Here is a 19265-nt window from a genome sequence, read left to right on the forward strand (position 1 = left end):
AGTTGTTGCTGATTCACTCCACCCTTCTTGAAATCTGTATTTTGACAGATGGCAGAGCTGGTCACTCTGTTATGCTGAAAAGAATAGGTATGGAGTATTTCATAAAGAAGTCACAATACAGAGCTCATAAGATGAGACAATAGGACAACTAGTGTATCTCCTTATCACCTGATGTTTAGTGTAATGAAGTCCACACTCTCATGCAAATCAGATATTTTACCAATTTTGTTATTTAGAGTTGTGGCATGGACCTCAAATGTCCAATTTGTAGCAGTATTACAGACCTGGCTTTGGCATTCATCTTAATTTTCCCCAACAGTGTTTTACAGCTGCTTTCAGAGGCCAGGTCAAGACTGTCAATTTGATAACTAGCACTGTGCCCCCTCTCAGAGCTAATGGGGAATACTGGAACTCCCCAGACATAAAATCAAGCAAAAAGCACAATCAGTGACTGGCACCCTGTTGCTAATTATGCTTCAAATAGTTATGTTCTAGGCTCAGTAGGGAAAGCTATTAAGCTTGCTTTCAGTGTGTTCTTTGTAAAGACAGACTGACCTTTATTTAAATGTAACTGATCACTTGCCAAAGTAGGGAGTGAGAGGTTTAATCCATTTATGGCTCCCAGGAGTCCTGTAGACAGGCTCGTCTGCGAATTTCACATGGCATCATACGCATTAGCATTGAGTGAGCAAAACAGAATAAAATGAGGTCATTGAATATTACAAATTACTTCCATCATGAGCTTTAGCTATAGCATGTTTTTGTAAAAAAAAACCACCCCAGCATTAATAGGCTCTTGCCTAAAAATACTCAAATAGCCATATTAATTTGGGGAACCTTTGAATGTGCAATGAGAGAAGGATATTAGAGCTAGTTAAATATGATGCTGAACATGACATTTTAACAGGTATAAGGCTTTGGATAATGCCTGATAACATGACTTCTGATACCACATTCCTTCTTTAGGCAGGAAAGATAAAACCACAATTTGCTCTTACATAATCTTTAGGACTACCCTAAAATGGAATCTGATTTAGAGAACTGCTCAAGTAAATGCATGAAGAGGCGTCACCACATGTGCTCCACAAAGCCAAGAGAAAAATATTTGGATACTTTCCTATTTTAGGATAGGTTCCTTTTGTTGTTTGCTACACAATCTATGTACTAGGAGCTGGTATTTTCCTTCAATTGTACAATCTGTGATTTCTCTGTCCATTTATACGACAGGTACAGAATTATCATTTACATTGAGAAGGACATGCCTAAAGTTGCAGACTTTTGCACCAATGCCATTCCTGACCTTATCCAGTTTCTTCAGAAAAAAATTAGGCCCAAACTCAAGCACAAATTAGGCAGTCCAAAGATTAGCTGTATTTAGCTAGGATGGGATTTACCTAACCTAATTTACCTCTAAATACTGACTGCAAACACAACTTGGAGAACAATCTCCATCACTCTAACTCGCTGATGTTCACATAAGTCTAGTCCACAGAGACTAGGGTAGATATCTCCATGGAAGCATTTTGAGAGAATTTCTTTCACTTCTCTGTCATTTCAGAGTTTTCATTTTTTGCATCCCTAATCAATTTGCACCAATTACCTCTATTTCTCTCACTGTTGCTACATCTTCTCCATGTAATATTAATGAGACAAAGGGAATTTTTTTCCTTGTAAGTAAATTCTGTAATTGCTTCAACTGGTTTTCCCTTTTTAATAGAGATTTAGGCGCAAATCTGCAATCATTTAGAGCAACTTGTTCATTATTCACGGTCATTCAGTAAATAATAAATATGAACTCAAACAGCTAATGGGCTACTGGAGATCTTTTCCTGCTGACATTTGCTGCTATGATTCACCGGTCGTGCCCTACAGCCAGGCTGTACAATCGCGAGCTAACAAGAAGTACACAGAAAGATGGGAGTTTTTTAAGGAAAAGAAGTTCAGGGTCAAAGGAAAATGTTAAAGGGAGAGGAGAAAGGTATTTTGGACAAAATAGGAATCAAACTTTTTTTCTTATTCTCTTTTTCTGCTGCTTTGTATTTAGGAGATACTCCTACCTTATGCTGGAGGACTCAGAGCAGACATTCTGACTTCTGTAGTCAAAGAAAATGAAGAAGAAAACTACTGTTAATGCTGAGGATCTCCACAGGTTTTTTAGCCTGAGGTGGGCTACCTTTAATTTTAGAGCCTGATGATAATAGTAATAATACCAGTAAACCTGATAAATTAGTCCTAGCTTAAATACAGCACTTTTATGAGTAGCCTGAAAAAGCTATAAAAAGTTTCATTTGCCTCCTTCAGAAACAAGTCTTGCAATTACACATGCTCTGCAAAATCAATGCAGAGCCTACATCAGAAAAAAAAGCATTTGTAGGAAGTTGTGAAAATGAAAGAAAATTTTTATCTTCCTTAAAATTATCAAATCATTTACCTCATTTTAAAATACTACTTATGTGCAGGCACTGAAATGATTCTTTTTAGTACCATTTTCAAACCTCAAAAAAGAAATGCATCCTTTCCCCTGTTAAGTGGTTGTTCAAGCAAGGGGCCCTCATGGGTTGGCACAGGCAGCCTGGGCTTAGTGCTGGCTCTGCTCCTGACTGCAAATAGTGAGACCAAAGCAGAGGGAGGAGAAGGGATTTCACCACCCTTAGAGCCTGTGAGAGGGCAGCAAAGTGACCTGCTGGTCTCTGGAGTCACAAACCTGTTCTCTACTTGCTTGGTTTAATTGCTTACCTGAAACAATGCCGGCTGCCTGCTTTTGTAAAACAAGTGAGGGGTATCAATTTTGCACTAAAATCATGTGAAGTTTTGATCTTATTGTGGTAATATGAGGCTTGGATATCCAAATAGACTTCTTCCATCAGAGAAATTGAGGGGAATGACTGAGAAAGAGGTTTTTGGTACTTCTTTTAGCACTTTTACCCATCTATGAAAGTAGAGGACAATAGTACACTGTGGGTCTCATCTTTTTTGTCCTTACTGTTTTGAAGGTTGTATGTCTCTGTATGTGTTTGATCCTTGAGTAAAATTCCCCTTAAAAGTTGTGAAGTTCCAACCTTCTGTGTGGAAGGTGGTATTTCAGGGCAAATAGATTTTATTAATCCCATTTTAATGCAGAGGCACACAAAACAACACCAGATCTGCCCCTCAGGGAGGCTGAGTACTGCACCAGAGTATATGGTGCCCATTCACTGCCACAATTAACACCAATAAAGCATCAAAGTCTTCCAGAAGGAGCAGACTTCCCTAGTGGCAAAGTTGGGCTATGGGTGTTTCTCACTTCTCAGGCCTTACTTCCCCTCTCCTACTGAAGTTTTCTGCTCCCACATGGCTACTGATTCACCTGTTTTAGTCCACACTGGACTAAAGGAATGGTGGGGATCAGAAAGTAGCTTTTTTTTTTTTTTTTTTGAAGGCCACTTTTGAAACAAAATCTTTTCCTGATGCTGATGGCACAAAAGACTGTCTGAAATGGGTAATGACTCATGGTAGGATATATGGGAGCCTTGTAAACTGGGTGGCTGAAAATTTGAAGTGGAAGCATGCTCTGATGGAATATCTGAGGTTAAGTGTGGATTTTGATTTAAGGTTTTTGCTTGCACTGTAATGGCTGCGTCCCTGTAACACTATCAGCTCAGCTGGACCAGTGTTGTCCCACTCAGGTTGATTTAAGCCTGAAATCACTCCTCTGAATTGGAGCACTTGTCTGCAAGAGGAATTTAGTGTCCTGTGAAAAAGGGTGTGAATGTACAGAGGGCAAACTATGTTGCACCAGCTTTCTTTGTGGGTCTCTGTGAAGCACAGCTTGATTCACATTCAAAGTGGAGTGAAATATCATCTGCAGAGACAAACACCAGATGAATTAACATCAAATAACTAGGATGCTGTAAATGCATATCCTAGCTTGCTGCCAATGCAGGCAAGGTCTCAAGAACTGCTCTTGTGCAAAAATAGTACATAGGAGATCAGAATCACATCACAGGAATTGCCCTTTCCAAAATGGTACCTGCAATAACATATGATATAATGAAGGTGCAATGAATTTTCCTAGCTGACAGTATTAAAAATAACAATGGACACTGCTCAGCTCTAGAACTGCTTTCTACAGTAATGTCAACAAAGAGGCTGAGATAATTTCCCCCTGCTGACTTATTTTTTTCCAGCTAGATCAGTGATCTCATCAGCTCCCATCTTCTGACAAGCCAAGTGAAGCCACTAATCCAGACTCCCTTTGTCACAGGAGTTGCAATGGACCAGTTGTTGACTGAAGACCTGGCCTGCTTCATGTGGCCTCTCCCAGCAGGCAGGATTTCAGCCCAGAACATACAGCAGGCTCAAACTGCTACTGAGGGTGACAGGCAGAGCAAGAATACTTGCATCCAGCTGAAGCAAACATCTGGCTCCACAGCCTGTTCTCACTGAAATAATGCAATACTACAGCTAAACGAGATCCTTCAGCATGCAGACAGAATCAGCCTAATTTATACAACACTTTTTCACTGAGTGGATAACGATTTACTGGCAAGGGTTGAGCTGACCAGCTATACCATCATTAGCATGCTGCTGTAACAAACCCCAAGCAATGTCCAACCTTGTGGTCCATAAATGGTGCAACACTCAGTTTTGCTGCATGAATGTCAGACGTGAAGGAGGGTGTGTATTGCTGAACATCCCACAGTGCAGACTTGTCTGTCCCAAACATTTGTGCTGAGCTGAGAAATGCACTGTGAATCCTACTTGCTTTTCCTACACTTGCCTGTTTGTGGGAGCCCAGTTCACAGTGTAGAGTAAAATCCTGGAGGATACTAACATCCTGTAAGGTATCATCTAAACAACTGTGTTTCCAGGCAGCAGTGTTTGTTTCAGGGAAATTGTGACTAGGGGACTGCAGGCTGTGCACAGTTGAGGAGCATTAAATGCATCCTCTTTGGCAAAGTGATCGAAGTCACACAAGCCACACAAGCTCAGCTGAACTCATTCATACCTCCAAGCACAGGTTCAAAGGCCAAGTAAACCCAAATGCTATGTGTAGGCATGGTACAGGAATTTGGGACACATGAAGAGCAACATGGGATGGGATGTACTGGTATAAGCATAGGCTGTGCATATTGCAGGGCTTTATTCACCTGCTGTCCCACAGACTCCACATGTCAGGATTGTAACTGCATTCCAGGCATGACAACACACCTCAGAAACATGGTAACAGCACTGTTGGGTAGGTTCTGTATTTGCAACTATTGTTTTAAAGGGTACTAAATTTAACACATATTATCACCTGAGATGTACTATGGCTGGTACTAACATCTGACTTGGGATCTTCCCAAGAGAGACACATACTGAAATTAGGTAGGTGAGCCTGTTAGGTATCTAGGCATGAAACCATTTGATCAATCACTGGTTTTCTTTGCATTTGATTATTAGCCGTTCATCCTCAAGTGTCAGGCTGATCTCTCCCACTGTGTTTACAAAAGCACTGGTCATCCCAGTCACAAAGCCCCATGCATGCCCAAGTATTCCTCAATTTACTACCAGCATCAAAACCACAGTATCTTGGTGCATGTACATCAGATAAAAATCTGCCTCAGTCTCTGCAGAGAGAGCTGTGTTTTGTGCAGTATCTTCTTGGCAACAAAGTAAGAGAAACCAAAATGTTTAATAATATGCTCTCAGAATCTGCTGTGTTTCACAGCTGTGGGTGGCTGTGCCCACAGAAATGCACTGTGAAGAGAAAGTGTCCCCGTGCAGCACACGCTGCCTCGGCTGGTGCCTGCAGAGAAGATGTCTTCAACTGGTGCTCAGTGCTTCACACTGGGAGACCACAATGATGTTCTCAGTCATAGATCCTGCTGAAAGACTCTCTGGGCCATTAAGCCTGCACTGAAATTGCTTAATGCACAGTCAGGAAAATGGAGTCTGTCTGGAAACCCAGCACAAGGCTGAGGCCTCATTTAAGTCTTGTGTAGCACTCCCAGTCACAAAAGGGGAGTAGGTTCTCCTAAGACTCGTAGGGATCTGCTGCACCACAGTAATTTAGATCCCAACCTTCTGGCAATGAGGGTCTGCCATAATATCCTAAATTTTTAAACTGAGCTTTTGCAAATGGAGCACCCAGTCAATTCTCTGTTGTCCTGTGAAACAGTCTGTTTGGGTCAGGTGTAGCCCTTTCTGACCTGTACTAAAAAGTACACATGGGCACAAAGCAGGCACAGACAATATGAAATCACCTCCTCGCTCTCACCTGAACTGTGGGGACACAGTCAGCAATGCTTGGGGTGCCTGGAGCACACACACTATAAACTCCTCAGTACAATTTTTTATCATGGCAAACAAATTAAAATGAGCCAATATTTACGAAAATGGTACAAGTCACAAGCTAATTTTAAAACTATGATCACATATTACATATATATAAACCATGATGACATATAAGTACTGAAATGAAAAATCATTCTACATATAAATCTCTATCTTTGAAGAAATACATGCACATATACAAGACACAGATAAACATTCTGTAATTTTTCTATCTATTTAAGGGGGAAAGAAACAAAGAGAATGAAATATTTTAATTAAGTAGAATTAAACAATGTCTTGATATTCATAGTCCCTAGACCTCACCACAATCCCTAATCAGTGATGGTGGTAACATGGTTCACTACTTTTTATTTTTGGAGTATTTTAGAGCTATTTACTAATAAAAAAATCTTACTATTTAATATTGCATTTTCAAAATAATTTTTTAAAGTATACCAACTTCTGTTTAAATTAACAACCTCCTACTATAATGATTATACATGCAATTCAGCACTTACATGGTAAATCCTGAACAGACCCATTGATTTCAATTAAATAAAATTATTGATTTAGGTTTTGGGAGAAAGATGGATGTTTTTCTTGTATTTTTTACTTTTGAAACAATGTAATATTTGAGATTTTGTTGTTACAGTGATAGCAAGAATGCCATATAAACACATTTTAAAAACAGAGATACATTTGAGACAAAACTTGAGCAGATCTTGTATTTTGATAAGCAAACTATGTTATAGTTCAAAATCCACTTTTATTCCACTTAAAAATCAGTAAAGGGTTGTTTTGGCATTTAAATAGCAGGCTGTCAGCTCTATTTAAACGTGTCACTTGCTTTCCTATGTCTTCACAAAAGACATGGCAAAAGTTAAAAGTCATATTTCTTTCAGTGCAACAGAAGGAGATGTGTGTTAGCAAAATCTGGTTTTAGCTGCTGGAATATTTGTGTCTGCATGGCTTGCTCCTCTACTGACCCCCCAGACCTGTTGCAGATGTGAACCAAAAGCATTTGAGCCAAACCTGTGCCGTACATGCAAGTCTGTGCTCTGGAGCAAGCACCTGACTCTGTCTGGCCTCCAAAGGATCTGCCTGTCCCAAAGTCCTCCCAGGAATGCCTCTTCATCCTCTTTAGCTCAGAAACACCAGGAAATCTCCCAGGAAGAAGAGTGCCCTGGGTGAGCTGTTTTTTGAAGAGAGAAGGAGAAAACCGCGAGGAGGAAAACAAAGGAGGAGGGCAGGGTCTGCTCCCCACTGCTGCTGGCATGGGTGCAGACCCCAGGGTGTGTGAGCTCGCCCTGTGCACCAGGGGAGCTGTACATGGTGGGAGAGTGCCAGGACAGGACAGGTACAGCTGGCAGGATGAATTTTCCCATGGTGCACAAAGCTCGAGCCTCACTAGCTGAGGATGTGGTCACACGTGGAGTTAGTCTGTTAAGAAACCCGGGCTTGTCTCACGTATGACATGCTGTGACTCATATCAGCAGACAGAACTGAAAACTGATTTCCATCACTAGGTAATTTTTGGACAGATTTTATGCATGCTGTGGAAAAGAAGCACTTACAAGTGAGAGCCTCCTGCAATCACCCGTGCTAGGTTAATATCTACCATGGTACAGAGCAGCCAAGTGACACACGGCAAACCTCCTGAAGATGGAGTAAGGCATACTGGGTACACTTGGGGCAACCAGGTTTTCAATCTGCTTTAAATTTCTAAGGCTACAAGCTAAAATATCATTTGCTTCTAGGAGTGCTGTCCCAGTGGAACATGGGCCAGTGGAATATGAATTTGTTTACCACTCTTCAAGTTTCTCCTTTTCTGGCGAGAAAGCTACAACTGCAACATCTCAGGCATACACTTAAATTCTCCTGTTTTAGTGATGTTTGTCACTACTCTTACTCATAATATATAGATCAACCATATGTGAAACACAATGTTCAGAAAGTTGCAAAAATTCAGTTAAAGCACATCCAACTCACTATTTTTACTGATAAAAAAAAAATTACAAGTTTGGAACTCAACTTGGGCTTTTCTCAAAGCATCCAGACTTACTCCAATTTAGTTAATTCACCTCTGGATTCTCTGCCAGAGTTTCATGACCTGAAAATGACTGGTCCCCTCCCTGCATACCTCTAGGCTACTGTCTATTTGGGGAATGTCATTTATTTGAAGCTCACAATGTGCACCATCTCTCTTGCAGCCAGACCTAAAATGAAGTCATATCAGTTCTTGCTGATGTTCCCCAGGTCTTCATTGACCACCCAGGCCCAGTATATAAAGTGTACCACAAACTAATATATATATATATATATATATACACACATACACACATTCTACGTGTAGATATGTAGATGTAGATATAGAGACAAGATTCCTTTCTTTAACCTCTGAACTTCCAGTATATTCTCATATATGTGAAAGTTTCTCTTGAGGGACTTCACTACTTGAAGAAAATCAGGATGTCAGTGCCAAACTCAGTACTTCTGACTGTTTGGGACACCTCTGACGAAGGCTCCACTGAGCCCCTGCATGCACTGAGTTCCTCACAGTTAAAAGAATGCAGACAGTGAAAGTGGAACAGCTTTCTGTTCCTCTTTGCATAAATAAATGTTCATTGAACATGCTGCATCACCTGTAACATACTTTTCACAAGTGGATATCGGGGCACCAAAAATGAAGAGGAAATGGCTGTACAGCACTTGGTTTCAACATTAAGATGTTCTCTGGATTGACTTCCTATGGATACAGCTCCTCTCTTCCAAAAAACATTGTAAATTATCTGAGTCATCAGCAGTGTTCTGAAGCCAAGAAGCACGACCGTGTGCAGGGATTTCTCTGGGCTTTGTGCTGGTGAAGGGGGAGCCTGGGCACCATGTTGGCTGTGTGTCTGTCCTGTGTGCCAGCTGCAAGCTCTGCCTGCTGCTTTCCAACTGCTCAGGAAAGGGCTGCTGTCTAAAACAGTCTGCACCATTTGTTTTTCAAGTCTATTTGTTTCCCATGCGATAGTGGCTTCTGTGCTTGGGTTCCTTAAGTGGTTGGAGACATCATCCTTCAGGAGAGCTGGAGTGGGGAAGACCAGCAGGGGAAGGAGGTGATTAATCAGCTCCACCTTGGGTGGACAGTGCTGATTTTGGTGAGAGGACTAATTGGAACATTGAATGAGGAAGGGTGGCTTGGGAACCTACTTCTGCTCTTACTCCCTCTTCCACATGAGAAACAAAAATACCATGTGATGCTTGAAGGACTGCAAAAGATGCATGGCTGCTTAGAGATGTCATAAAATGTAAGAATCCACAATAAAAGACTGAGGGACTCAGAACAGAAAAGGGAGAAGAAAAAAGCATGATGTGGAAAGTGACAGCCCTGGGATTCTGTCTGTTCAGGGTAGATAAAACCAGATAATTTTATTCATTTCTTAGAAGAGGGATGAAAGGAACAAACCACAAAATGCTTTAGGACTGTAACTGAGCTGTGCAGGGCTGAACTGGGAAAGCTGAGCAGATGGAGTGACAAAAAACCAAGCGTACTTGGAGTGCTTTGGCAGCATGAAAAAAGGAAAGGATGAATGGTGGAAACCACAAGCAGCTGAGATACAACTGCAGGGCACAGTGGGGACCTAGCTGAGTGCCAAGGAAGTTGTGAAGAATATAGGGAAAATGGTGGGAGCAATGGGCCCAGCTGTGGCTGAGGAGAGGGGAGGATGAGAGAGGAGAAATTTAAAGAAAACCCAACCAAAATGGCAGAGGGGAAACACTGACAGGAATGTGAAAAACAGCAGAAAAGATGAAGGAAGCTTAGGGAGACCAAAAGATGCCGAGAGTTGTGCAGGCATTAGGAAGGAGATGCCCTGGCCTGGAGCAGGAAGATGGGTGAGTCCTGCTGGAGGAGGCTGCCAGATATTGCTAAAGAGATGGATGAGATGGGAGAAAGAGACATGGGGGCAGCAGCTGAGCCAGCTGAAAGAGGCCATGCTTCCTCACAGCATGAAAGGACAGCAGAGGGACAGTTGGACAGGTAGAACGAGAAAGCTTAACTGGGGAATAAAAAAACAGATTCAGTAAGTGTCACATTTTTATTAGCTGACAGCAGGAAAATTGGTGGAAAAATACAATACAAAGCCAAACATTTGGGGGTGTGTGTTACTCCTGTGTGTGGACTGAAGGGCACTGGGGAGGCCTGTGGAGGGGCTGCTTCACTGTCTTTGACTCTCTATATGTAACCAATGTTGACTCTTCAGTTTTATTGAATATAGCAAACACTTGGATGCTTGATAGGGAGGATAATGGATGCTTTTTGGATGTATGAATTTGGCATATGTTGCAACTCCCTACCAGCATGTTCTTCCAGAGAACTAAGCAGCAGCCAGGCCAGGTGCCTTACTGGACTGAGGCACAGCACCAGTGAGCCCCATGTACTGCTGTGTGCTGGCCTGAACACCCTCAGGTTCTTGTGCTGCTTGCCAGCTGCCCTGCTGGGTTTAGTTGCCTGTTGCCTTCATGGTCTCTAACCTTCAGCAGTCCTCTCACTTGCCCTCCTGTGCTTTTCACTCCTATCATCAAACACATTGATCTCCCCTCTTCTTCTGTTGTCTTTTTCCTTCCAACTTTATTTTCCAGCTGTCTCTGACCTCATATCCCATCTATGGTGCTCCAACTTTTTGCATTAGTAAAGCTCCCGTACAGGTATCTGAGCTCACTTCTCCATCAGCACAGCTCTCCCCAAGGCAAGCCATGAGGAAGGAGTGCCCCCAACAAATCTGTGTTTCTAAGAAGCGACTGGAACTCCTCTGCATCTGTAAGGTGCCACTATGAGCCCTGGTTCCTCCAGGTACCTTCCAAAGTGCTCCATACCTCACCTGCTCCTGAGCCTCCTCCGCAGCCCTGCAAGGGTGTCTCCTTCTCCCCCTGACTTTCCTCCACTTGAGACTGAACCTCAGGGGAACCCTGCCTGGGTCCTGCCTTCATTTCCACCTGCTCCTTCCCACCCATCCCTCCCTGGATCTCTCTGCTGACTGCTTTTCCTTTCTCTCATCCCAGAAGGGGCATGCTGCAGGGCGGGATGCCATGGGGGTTGTAAGAAGGGGTTTTCATTTACCCGTTTTTGCTGAGTTTCACACACGGCTGCCTATAATTTCCTTTTACAGTGTGCTACATGCTGAAGCCACTCTCATAACTTCTACCTGGCTTTCCCCTGCCAGCACTGGAGGCTAAATATAAGCTCAGGGAGCTGGCCCTGTGTCCCTGCCCATATCTGGCAGCGCCCGGCGTTCCAGCGCGGTTTCACAGAGCCGATGCTTTTCACGAACTTGGCAGCTGCAGAGAGCCACTTCTCCCCGAGTAAGCTGTATCCATTTCTGAAGGAACAGCAAACACATTGCTAGCTTGCAGTGCAAAGGCTATGTTGCAATTTTCTTTTGAGTGCCTAGGTTTCCACTCTGCCTCTGGGAAGGGAAAAAAAGTCACGCCTAAAACTTGTTCAGACAGCGCTGGTTGTTGTCCAACGATTTGTTTGGTAACGCTGTGATGTTTTTGAGGAAAACATAATTTTTAAAGGTTTGGCAGTTTTTAAACAGCATTAAATGTCTAAGGGAAACTTATGATGGATATATTAGCATCTGTGCCAGACCAAACATCTGTAGTTTTTAATGAAGAAGGCAATAGGAAATCAGAATTTTAATTCTGTTTTTCAGCTGACACTATAAATCAGCTATTTTAAACACAATCTAACTGTAGAATTGAATTTTTTTTTTTTTTTGGTTCCTGTGGTCAAAAATGAACATCCCTAATTTGGCAAAGTATTCACAAGATCTAGACATGTCAGCAAACTTGTACTTAAATTACTTGTTTGCACACTGATAGATGTGGATGGCAATTTGAAAAAACCACAGAGACATAAGGTAATTCATACTATGTCCAGACCAATGGTGGGAGCCTGCTAATTTTTCCAAGTTTTAGGCTTCACTTTCAGGTTAGAAGTACCTGTGTTAACCTATAACTGGAGAAGAGCAGCTCCCAGTTTGACTTGACAAGACATCCCAGAGAAAAGAGTGGCTGCAGCCAGCCTGGACTCTGCTGCCTCACCCCACAGCCATCAGTGGGGTTCAGGCCAGCCCCAGCCACAGCCTCTCACAGCTGGACCTCCAGGCACCAGAGAGAACCTTCACTCTTTAGTATCTGCTGGGGAAGGGGGTCTCTGGCAATATTTCTCCCAGCTTCAGTTTTTGTGGTTGAGTTAGAAATCAGGGACAACAAAAAAGAAACCTGCCTCACCATAAAAGTCATCACAGTAGTGATAAACTCAGGCTATGCAGACTCATCTTTTGTAAGATGGCTTACAATTATCTGCCTTAATGAAAAGTAAAATAAATTAGAATAAACTACCAAGATTAAAACCAGAGTATGACGTGTTTAAACTGGCATGTCATATTTAACAGGTGGAGCAGGCAAAAGATATTCCTGCTGCCTACACTTACACAGCCTAAGACTGTAATTTGGTAAGTCGTGGTAATTTAGTAACTTTTTAAATTCCCTATTGATGGAAAAGCTGAGGATTCAACATCTACAGAGGCTGGTACTCCTCCCTGTAGCTTGTTTGTTCTTGGAAATGGCTGATGAATAAGGGATGTCAAAGAAAACAGGATGAATGGAAGAAGTATTACAAAGCACTTTGATCAGACTGTTTTCCAGACATACTGCCTATATTTTTAGACTGGGCTTGTGACTGGACAACCTATTCAGAAAGTAATTCTTGAAAATATGAAAAGGTTGATAATTGCAAAACATTGCTGACCAGCTAATACATCTTGGAGACAGTGATGGTCTCCAGATAAACTTATTGAGGAGAAATGGTGAGAGATAAACAAGCTATAATTCAGCAAGGACAGGGGCAAACTTCTGCATGTTGTTTGGAATAAATGGCTGTGAAAACAGGGTAGAAAATGACATGAAGGATCTGTGAATTACCATGTACCACCAACCAAATGCCAACCATTTCATACTGCTGAGAAAAAAATGAATGACATATGGCGATGTATGAACAGCAGTGCCATATGCAAGATGTGAAAAATCCTCCTCCTACTCTATGTGCTGCTGAAAGCCTCAGTCTGAATCCTGTGCCTGGATTTAGGCACCACACTCCATGGAAGATGTGGAATGGTCAAAAGTAAGAAGATTGCTGGAAGTCTGGTAAACACAGTCTGTGTGAGTCTGAGGAAAGCTGGGATGAAAAGGAAGAAGACCGAGCAAGTGAGAGTGGTACCAAATATGCAAAGACAAAGAAAATAAATTATTTTCCAGATGCAATGGATAAATAAGGAGGACAGCTAAGTCACAAAAGGGGAACTCAGGTTAGACATGATGCAAATGCTGTAGTAGTTGTGCAGTGAAACACAGGAGGAAGTGGTCCAAGGAGGAGACAGAGTGCATGATGAAAACTATTTGTTATGAAAGATGTAATCTCATCCTGTGTCAAATGATGTCTGGAGAGTGTCCCCCCGCCTCCGCAACGCTGATGAAAAGTTAAAAATCCTCAGCTGCTGTAAACCAGGGAAACTTCATTAATGATGTATACCAGTAAAGGGGCTGTGCCTGAAATGTGTCCGGTGTAATCATTTTTTCTATCTCATTTCCGCTTTTAGCCATGAGATTATGAGTAATAGATACAGGGCTATGTCGTTAGCCAGAAATCCTTTGGCTTTCTAAAGGTCAGGTAATCTATGATCTAATCTGACGGTCACTGGAATTAAGTGGAAGCAGTTCAGCAGGATGTAATGGAGGCTCTGAGTGTCTCCAGCCTTCAGTTGCCTTGCCTTAAAACATCCTTTATAAGCAAAACAACATCTAGGTATGAAATACATCTCAAAACGCATGAATCTTGCCTTTGTACTTAAAGAAGAAGAAAAAAAAGGCCAACCTGCCCTTCTAGCTATCTGCCAGCTTAAAACAGTTCCCATTAAAAACTCCAAAATGCTGTCAGTGCCTTCTGTTCACCTGTTGATATTCCCATCCCTTGGGAGATTTTATGCAGCTGGGGAAGCGGACAAGATTTACACGAACTTGGCTGCTCTACCTTGACTCGTTCACAGTGGGACCTGAGCTGCCCTTTTAAGAGTGGAATACTTCAACCAAGCAAGAGCAAAAAAAAAATCAGGAAAAAGAAAAAAAACCTAAAAGAAAAGCAGAATTGACTATACAGCTTGGCACTTAAAGGAGCACTAAAATAGACATATGAAACTTTTCATAGTTATCTGTAAGTCTTTAAGGATTTCAAGTCTCAGCATTGTCACTACTAGTAAATTAAAGATCTGAAAGGTTGTCCCAGTGAGCAGATATTTGATCCCTAAACAAAGCTAATATTTCATATTTTTGAGTCAGTTTTCTCACGTACTTTCACTTCATATGTCTGGACTTTAGACTGCTTTTCTGCTACTCTTGTAACACACCAGAAAATCCCCTCCTATCTAAAGTTACACTTCATATACACTACTTAGTTTGAGGAATTGAATTTCATAATACATGAATAGGCATAAAAACTCACCAAAAAACCCCAGAGACTCAGGTTAGAAAGATACCCTTCTTTTGACTCTGACTTTCTGGCACTGCATTTCCTCTAGATTACAATGTAGTTTAATTTTCACGGATGTCATCTGGAAATGACAGCCGATGTAATGTAGCTGGATTCTGTTTGTCACTGAATATATTCTGTATGTTAACTGGTAGTGTGATGCACTGAAGCATAGTCTTTAATTAAAGTGAAACAATACCACAGTGCAGCAGCACTACAGTACCAGCACAGCACAGGAACCTGGTGCTGGATATAAAAATAGCTGTGCTCAAAACGTGTCATATCACTACATGATGTGACTAAGTCAGTGGAGACACTCTTACACTTGAAATCTGAAGGATTACTGAACACTGATTTTCAGCTGGGGAAGCTGTGATCAAATCAATGCATGTATTATTCTCCACAAATGAATAATGGCGTGAACAAGGACATATTAAACACCTACAGTGCACAAAGCTTTTCACACTGGTTATGAACAAAAAACAAACAAAGAGGCTGTGAACTCTCCAGAGCTCTTGTTTTGTCTCCTGTGAAGTCCTTCTGCCTCTTTGGGTACAATATGCAGAATTCCCACAAATGCCCTGGTGCCAGCAGGAGAGGGCTCTGACTTTGGTTTGGGAACAAGATGGCCAGACTGCTGTCCTCCCCTTTCCTACCCTCAATGAAAATAAAACAAACTGAAACCACTCCATACTCCACAGTGAGTGAAGGTGGAACAAACCCCAGGGAGATAAGGATATCTCTGCTGGCACAGGAGCCAGGGAGCAGCCAGTGCCCCTTCCCTCCATAACCCTCTGCCGTGGGATGTGCTGGTACTGAGCTTGCAGGTCCATCCCTGACCAGGGCTGCCAAAGTTCTCACCCCAGGGCTGTGAAACTCTCCCTACACTTGCTCAGCCAACACAAGGACTGCTGGAGAAATGCAACCCAGAAACAACTACCACTCTTATCCCACAGGGAGACACCTGCCAAGCCAGGACAGCATCACTCTGGTCTCCAAAGGAGCCAGCACTCCCTAAATGCCCAACATGGGCAGCCCTTTGATTTGCCAGCACAGCTGATGCTGCCAGTGGTGCATGGGGACCACTGCAAAGGTCTCCCTCCAAAACCAGAATCAAACATCCACAGAGAAGGAGCAGCTGGGCTCCCTCACTGCAAAAGGCAAAGCATTTGCCTTGCAGTGGAATTCCTTGCTACTGCACAGGCTCCACATCCCACAGCATTGTGCTGTGCCATACTAGAGCCCCAGACATGATTTTAATGTCCAGGCACCATAAAAACAGTTTAGGAAAAGAGGCAGTGTGGATTTGGCATGGGGCAGTGCTGCAGGAATGAGACAACAGGAACCATGCAGTGATGCTTGTCTGCTTGCTGGGAAATGCATCAGGGAGGCACAAACACACAAAAGAGAGAGAGGAGATAGTTACCTAACATGACGAAGGGGATTCCCAGGAAGGTGGAATTGTATTTCCCACCAGTGAGATTGATGATCCCAGCAGCAGTCAGGGTGGCAAGGGTCACTGTCAGCAATCCCAGCAGGCCAAGCCAGGGTTTGCTGCGGACACAATCCTGCATGGAGCAGCAGAGAATGGCCAAGGTGACCACAAGGACCAAGCTCGTGATCAGGTAGCGTTCTGACACCCTGCTTGTCTTCTGGAAATCCTCCTTCAGCGAAGAGGAAGTGAAAGGGTACATTTTGACTTTCCTGTTGGATTTCTGGAAAAGTTCAACAGTGTCACAAAAAATGGACTCCCACTTCTCTGCCACCATGTCATTCAGGGAGTTGATTGCCTGCAAGTAGTAGGTGAGCTGAATGGCTTCTGCAGACTTCACCCGGTCCTTGCTGTGCACAGTGACCCCACCGAGCTGATGCCCATTGTACACTTCCCTGCCATCCTTTAAGTGAGTAATCGGGTAAGTGATTGCAAAATTAGTTCGATTAGAAGAACGAGCAGCCTTTAATTCCTCCAGTACATGCACTATGTCGTCCACTATGCATGTCTTGTCATTGTTCAGGATACATATATGGGCAAACGTGTAATTGAAACCAGGTCTTTGAACTTGGATCCTGGTCACTGCAGAGTGCAACTACAAGGGAAAGAGAAATCACACACGTTATTCACCAGTTCATCTCGTGCAGCAGCAGCCAGAACCACAGCAGCTCCTCACTGCCGTCCCTTTGCTATTGATCTAAGCAACAACAACAAAAGTTCTGGTGACTGCAGTATTAATAGCACACTCATTGCAAAAAAAAAGATAAAAAAAAGGAAACATGCATCAAATCAGCAGTATTATTCCCCAGTGTCCTTTGCTGGTAACTCCGACATAATGTGATGTGCATATGGGCCACGTGCAGCTGCTGTTTGGCCTCTCTAAATAAGTAAACTCAACAGGTCCAGCTAAAGCCCAATCATGTCCAGGGACACTGTTGTGCTCAGAATTGCCCACTTACCCTCTCAAGAGATCAACCTGAAGTACAGAAGGCAGAAGAGCACCATGACCAGGTGTGCCACCCGTGCAGGATGTGTTGGCAGCCCGGCAGTGCAGGGGACCAGCACAGGCCACAGCTGCATGTCCTACCTACAGAGACCATTGGCATAGCAGGGAAAAGAGATCTGGCAAAAACCAATTTGCCCTCTTTTCTCCCCTCTCTTTCCCCCATCAAATCCTCAGCAGCCTGAGAGCAGGAAGCAATGGCACAGACAGACACTGGTTTTCTCTTGCTCTCTCTGAGAGGTTCTGGTAATTAGTGAGGGTCCCCTAACTTTAGGGTTTGTAGGTTATTTAGGTGTAGCAAGTCTTAGTGCACCTTCCTTTTTGTTTCTCATCCTTCTCAAGTTTGCCATGCCTGAGCTCTGATCCCAAAAATATTCAGTTTTTTGAGCATGAGAAAGGCAGAAAAAATTACCATCTCTTCTTGAAAAATACAGAAAACTCTTGTAACCTTTTCTGAATCCATTTTAGTCAACATAGAAGAAACAAGAAATATAAAATATGGCAAAAGAATAGCCCAAATAGGCTAGAGTTACAGTGTTTAAAAAAAATATTGAATTTGCTATTGTGTATCATTCTGTCTGATGATAAACACTGTTTAAAAAATAGAAGATAGTGTACAGGAGAGCAGTAGAGCTTATACACTCTTCTGAGGGCAAAGGAAAAAATGCCTAATAATCCTGGCTAACCCCCTGTATCAGAGTGACTTTTGTGTGGTATTTGAGACTTATTTGCAGCAGCCCACCCAGCCACCCTTCCCCCTCCTAATTTATATGGTACCATCAACCTGATTGTTTTGTGATTCCATTGCACACTCTGTGATGGGTATAAATTTAGTTATGTTGCTTCCATTCCACAGGATAAAGTGACATCATATAGACAAAGATTACAACATTCCTATATTCTCATCTTGTTTCTCTAGCAGCTTGGGGGTGTATTTTTCCACCTTTGAGTAGTTTTAATTTTTTTGACAGAAATAACAGTTCAATACTGACATTAGGAACATAAGTTTGAGAAATGAACTGAACTAACAAATTTTTTCATAGTTCTGTGAGAACATGATACCTGGCCATGGTGAGAAAGAAAATTTTCCATTGTGGTGGGAGAAAAAATGTAATTGTTTGTGCAACAGTTTAGAGTCTTTTGCACAACTTCTTCTAAAGCAAAACAAAATAAAATATTTGCAGAAACATGACAAAGAAATGGGGGAATACTTCCCATATTTTCAGTTTGGAGTTGCAAAGTTCCGCTGTTTTGGGGTACAAATCCTATTGTATGTGACTACAGTTTGGGGAAAATGCCCTGATTTACCAGATCAAAGACAGATATCTGATTTTAATTTTTTTGCAGTGGGAGCTACTGAATGGTTTTCATTGACAACAGCTATAAAACAAGGCATCACATAAAGGATCGCAGCTGAGGGAAACCAGGAGGAATAGAAGGAATTTCCTGCCTTTATTAGATTCACAATACAACTCCTTCAGAGAGGATCTATGGAGTGACACAAAGCAGAAGAAACTAAACTGACATGCAACTTTTATCAAACAGTGTGTGTTGCTATTTACCCACCCTGCCTCACTGCAGCATTTGCTTCCTTCCACATCTGAAGCACTTTCTTCTAATATTTAGCTTATAAAATAACCTCATCTATTACTTCATCTTTAGTGAAAGGCTAGAAACGAAATGTCATACCTAAAATACTCCTTCCCTCTTGGAAATGATCATTCGAGGCTGAGGAGCTTGTTCTGCAGCAGTGGCCTGGTGCTCCTGAGACCGCGCTGGGCTGGAGCAGGTGCTGCCCATCCCACCTCTCAGCAACGGGGCTTTGGGGAGCACAGGGAAGCAGGCAGACAGCTCTGTGTCCTGGCACATCCTGGCAGCTGAGCAGCCCCTGGAGCTGGCTG

General features: G+C 42.6%; 1 protein-coding gene across 1 annotated transcript in view; it reads right to left on the minus strand.

The window, feature by feature from the left end:
- Positions 1 to 19265, minus strand: part of PTCHD1 (patched domain containing 1) — a 34431-nt gene that overhangs the window by 5018 nt on the left and 10148 nt on the right. Inside the window, exon 2 of the mRNA XM_063182456.1 lies at positions 16296 to 16956. Coding sequence (XP_063038526.1) covers positions 16296 to 16956 — 661 coding nt within the window. The remainder of the gene's footprint in view (positions 1 to 16295; positions 16957 to 19265) is intronic.

The sequence above is a fragment of the Melospiza melodia genome, chromosome 2, assembly GCF_035770615.1.
Source record: "Melospiza melodia melodia isolate bMelMel2 chromosome 2, bMelMel2.pri, whole genome shotgun sequence".
Classification (NCBI taxonomy): Eukaryota; Metazoa; Chordata; class Aves; order Passeriformes; family Passerellidae; genus Melospiza; species Melospiza melodia.